At 42.7% G+C, this 4,919-nt stretch overlaps 1 protein-coding gene across 1 annotated transcript; it reads right to left on the reverse strand.

Moving 5' to 3' along the window:
• Positions 1 to 590: 590 nt before the first annotated feature.
• cth1 (cysteine three histidine 1) lies at positions 591 to 2,418 on the reverse strand. Its single transcript, XM_037477832.2, has 2 exons — positions 2,203 to 2,418; positions 591 to 1,851 (listed from the first exon to the last, which is right to left on the reverse strand). The coding sequence occupies exons 1-2, from the start codon at positions 2,209 to 2,211 to the stop codon at positions 919 to 921; spliced, it is 942 nt and encodes a 313-aa protein (XP_037333729.2). The 5' UTR covers positions 2,212 to 2,418; the 3' UTR covers positions 591 to 918.
• Between the last annotated feature and the right edge of the window lie 2,501 nt (positions 2,419 to 4,919).

The following is a 4,919-nucleotide window of genomic DNA, read 5'->3' on the forward strand; positions in this document are numbered from 1 at the left end:
CCGACCATGGGCGTCTTTGGACCGAACCGTAGAGTAACTCTTCTCCACTGTGCCGGTTTAAAAAGGGAATGAGGACCTCTACACAGGTGCTCCACAATTAGTGATTTGCTGGTGCACTCTGGGAAGTGTAGTCAAGATTCAGCTCAACAGTGTGGGAATTGCAAGTCCATAAAATTGTCTTAGTGGACAGTTTTATAGATAACCTGGATACCAAGGTAACTGCATCCTGACAATTTTGAGGCCCTGCAGCTATTCCCTTGCATTTCGATACACTTCCTTCATCAAAAATGACTTTTATGAATATGATTCAGGCCTCTGAAGATCTTCCATATCTGACGGGCTTTGGACACTGGAGAATTTGCATGTTTAAACAGGGGAGGATTAATAGAAAAGGCTTACACTGTAGCTTTCAGACATCCAGTAACTAAATTAAGCCAACAGACCCGTAAGCAGTGTCCTTGCTATACACCCAGTCACTGACCATAGTAACTATATTCAACTTGATGCACAAGCAGACCTGGCACTTTGTAGCGATTACACAAATCAAGACAGCTCAGTTAGAAATTAAAATTAGTTTATTCATGATTCTGAGGTCACATTTCATTTACTCAGTCATTAATAAAGTATTTACAATAGTTAAAAAATTGCATCATATTCATGTTAGCAACTGTAGTGATTCCAGAGACAAGTGACCTCAAATGCAAAACTAGGCTGCGTGATCTGCTAACAGAAAGTCTTGCTCGACTTCCTGACACAAGCGCTGAAGTCAAACAACCTCAACTTAAGAAAAAATAAATACATTTGCCCAGAAAGGGAGAGTTTAAAAAAAAGTCATAAAACAAATTTTAAAAAAAACAGCAGCTTGAATTGAGCGGGTGTTCAGTGCAAATGACCGCTTCTAAAACACATGCATGCATGTTAGATCGCCCGGTTGGCCCAGATCTCCTGACCCTTACTGCTCTCCAGCTGCTGCAGGTGGATGGCCAGTGGCAGCAGCAGGTCACTGAGGTGCTGGCTGGAAAAGGTGAAGGCATTGTGGGCGGTGGCTTCTGCAGATGGTGTGACGAGAGGAGAGGCTGATTGAGGAGAAGAAGAGGTGGAGGACATTGGAGAGGAGGAGGTGAAGAGGGAGGTGGGGGAAGGTAGACCGGAGCTGCTGGGAGACGCGTCGGAGGGTCGAATCTTGTTGGGGAGGCCGTGTTGGAAGCGGCAGCGCGTGCCGTACAGGCAGAACCCGAAAGAGCTGAAAGTGCGGCACAGAGCTCCGCGGGGCTTCCACTCCTTGGTCGACTGTTGGAGCCGGGGACTGGAAACTAGCCCCTCGTCCGCAACATCTGGCGACTCCGAACCGCTGCCAACCTGGCCGCCCTCCACATGCAGGAAGTTGCAGCGGGTGCCGAAGGGACAGACGCCGAAGGAGCGGAAGGTGCGACAGGGGACGTTCCTGCTGCGGCGAAGGGCGGGGCGCTGCTCTGTGGCGTTGTGGACAAACAGGCAGCGGCTGCCGTAGTAGCAGTAACCGGTCATGTGGAAGCCGCGGCACAACTCAGTCTTGTATTTCGGGTGGCGGAAGGGAACGTGGAGCTCCTGCAGGCCGTGGGCGAACTGGCAGCGCTGCGCGTACTTGCAGAAACCAGTGGTGGAGTAGGTGGTGCACAGCTCGGTCTTGTAGCGGGTGGAGCAGACCATGGGGAGGAGGAGGGATGGGGAGGAGGGCTCTACAACGGGGAGCAGGGCCCCAGTCAGCGAGAGCCCGTCGACACAATTTCCATCCGACTCCTCATTGGACAGCAGCTGGTCCACAAGCGCCTCATCTTGGTAGGAAGGCAGGAACAAGTCATCACTTCTGGTCTGAAAGCAAAGTTCTGAGTTTGAGCACAGAATACGGATCCCTTCAATGATTCATATTTGTCTAAAACAAAAGACTGCCACCATTTTCCAGCTGTGCAGAACAATGGAACGCAGACTACTAATGAAAAAGGAAACTGTTTACTAGCTATATTTTAGACAACATGTGATAGTGCTTGAAAAAAAAAATTGTACTGGTTAAATTAGTTTTGGGACATCAACCTGGTTGAGTTATTTAAATTGCGTTTTGAAAAAAAAATGCAAAATGTAATTAAAAAGGAACCCGATGTGAAATGCAAACAAGTTAAACGAATTAAAGTCGACACTCTTACAAACGTAAAGACATTAAGTTACCTCAAACATGGCTGCGAGTAGATAAAAGTTGCGCTATGATTCTGGGAGAAGAACCGTGGCACGAGGTGACCTGGTCTACAGAGTAGAAGGCTGTGTTGGTAAGTTTGACTGGCAGTAAGTCAGTGTGGCGCGATCCCTTCCCGGCTGCTCTGTTATGGAGTCACAAGCAAAGGACTGAAGGGTCCCCCCCGTCTTTTAAACCGGCTCTCACTCCCGCCCACTAACGCTGCTTGAAAATGAGCATCAGCTGTGCCCGAGCGCCAGGTCACGTGGCTACCCCCAGCGACCAATCCCGTCAAAGTATAGTGAACGCGCTTGAAGACAGTTCAATCCGCATCGCGATGACGTCATAGGAAGTGTAGCGCATGCACACATTGGCTAATGCTAAGGCTAGCTTAGCTGTATGTTTTGTTGCAGGGCGACATATGTGTTTGTCCGCTCAATGGGCCTACGTTTAGTTTTGTTATTATGACATTTTTGTCAAAAGGTAGAGACGGTTTATATAGGTTTATATGTGCTGCCCCATACTACATTGCCGTAAGATATGAAATGATAAATCATAGCATAATGAAAAGAAAGTTTTTTGCTAAATCACATGCACTGTTGCCAACTCATTTCTCCGGGGGAAGTTGCTAGAGGCAGGTTGATTTGTTGCTAAATAACATTATGATGCGTGATGACGTCATGAAGTAATACAGTAAAATACATTTGCTAGTTTAGATTTGTTTGTTCATTATCACATATTGTTATTTGTAAGTAATATAAACACAATGATCAGAATGAATATGATCAAGTATATTTTAAACACAACATATTCAATTATTGAACAATTACTTTTTTTCCTTATTTACTAGTAAACCTAAACATCTTAAACAATTATCGTTCTATGCAGTCTATAATTAACATGCTACCAAACTGATCAACAATTATCGGTACAAGCTAATAATAAGATATACATGCTATTTTATAATAATATGTGTGCACTAGTCATCCCTTTCCTGCTGTCCCCTGGCTGCTGCTTGTGCAGAGCTGAGCGCCTGCTGTGGAAGTCACTCACAAGCATTTGAATCACTTTATAAAAGTTGCTGAGTTGGATACATTGATCACATGGCTCAATCCACATCCATCTTTTCAGGTGTTGAAACCAACACCTAAATCGGACTAATTCAGAAGAGCCTTCTAATTAAAGGTTGTCTGATAAGAACACAGCGGCGTACAAATGAAGTAAATTTCCTTTGACCCGACAACAGAAACACACCTACAAATGTATCCCAGGGATTCAGAAAGCATTGATCCCTTTATTTCCTATCGATTTGCTTTTTTAAATCCCAGTGCATTTAATTTAATTTTTTGTGTTGAACATAGCTAGATTTAATTATAAAGATGTTTATAAAGTAAAAACAGAAAAAAACACAAATAATAAGTAGTAAGCACCCACTCAAACCTATGTTTAAATGGAGATGTGGATCTCCAGGACACACACAAACATTTCCTCTTCATTTGCAAATAAAACTAATTAAAAAACTATAACAAAAACACATAAATTAAAGGCAGCTCTTTATGCTGTCCACCAATTTTTCAAACAGACAAATATTTAAATAATTTCAATTAAGACACCCCTTCCCTCCCAAAAAAGAATGAGATATTAATCTAACAAGTGATCACAATCACAAATATTATATTATTAAATATTCTTTGAACTTATCAACGTCAAATGTTATTTTGAAATAATGGGTCAGTATCGAAGATTCCATCAGGGAATCATGGATTCCCCCCCCCCCCCCCTTAAGTCTGTGGAGGGGGCTAGAGGGTCTGGGAGAGATCAGTATTTACCACAAGTGGTGTACATTGTGTGATTGGTACTGAACTGGACACACAAGAATATTGCCATAATATAATCTCTCTCTCTAAAGTTTCTTCCCTTTTTGTTCTCCCCATTGAGGATGTCTCATGAGTACAGACTTTGAGGCAAATTTGCAATTTTGTGCTCTACAAAACAAAATTAATTTAATATAATCATTGCGAAAGCTGACACCGCCCCCTGCAAGGTCTACAAGCCCAACACAATTGTCTCATTTTAAGTGCCTCATCACCCTATCAATCAGATAATAGTTATTTGCCTGCTGGCAGGAGGCTTCATGGAATGCATCATCATCCAATGAGAATAATGATCTCAACTCTTTCAGAATAGGTAAAAACAAGCCCAAAGAGTCTAATTCATAGTTATGAATGGAGGATGTATGTACTGTATCGGCCTATGCATATGTATGTGTAGATCACCATATAGAACTAGGAGTTTTATTATGTGTGTGAATCTGTATGGGCGAATCACTATACATTTTGTCCATAATCAGTAATTATGATCAATAGAAGCAGTGAAACATAGAACATCCAGAAGTGTATTAAGCGCCAAATAAACACATGGAGCAGCCTTCCAGATGTTCTCTGCATCGCAGCCCTGTAGACATGTACAGTATGAGAGACAGTATACTGTAAAATACAACTTCTAGTTCTATATGGTCATCTACCCATGTATATATACACATATATACATGATGCATAAGCTGATAGTCTGTGGGAAAGTCAATGCTCGGCTGCAGCGTGGTTCAAGTTCAATTTCTAATCTTGGAATGAAAACAAAACAAAAACAAAGCCAGTGAAGTTTGATACCTAACCAGGTGAACACAGAGAGAAACACAGTGGACAAAGAGCCCATG

Source organism: Pungitius pungitius, chromosome 1 (assembly GCF_949316345.1).
Source record: "Pungitius pungitius chromosome 1, fPunPun2.1, whole genome shotgun sequence".
Taxonomy (NCBI): Eukaryota; Metazoa; Chordata; class Actinopteri; order Perciformes; family Gasterosteidae; genus Pungitius; species Pungitius pungitius.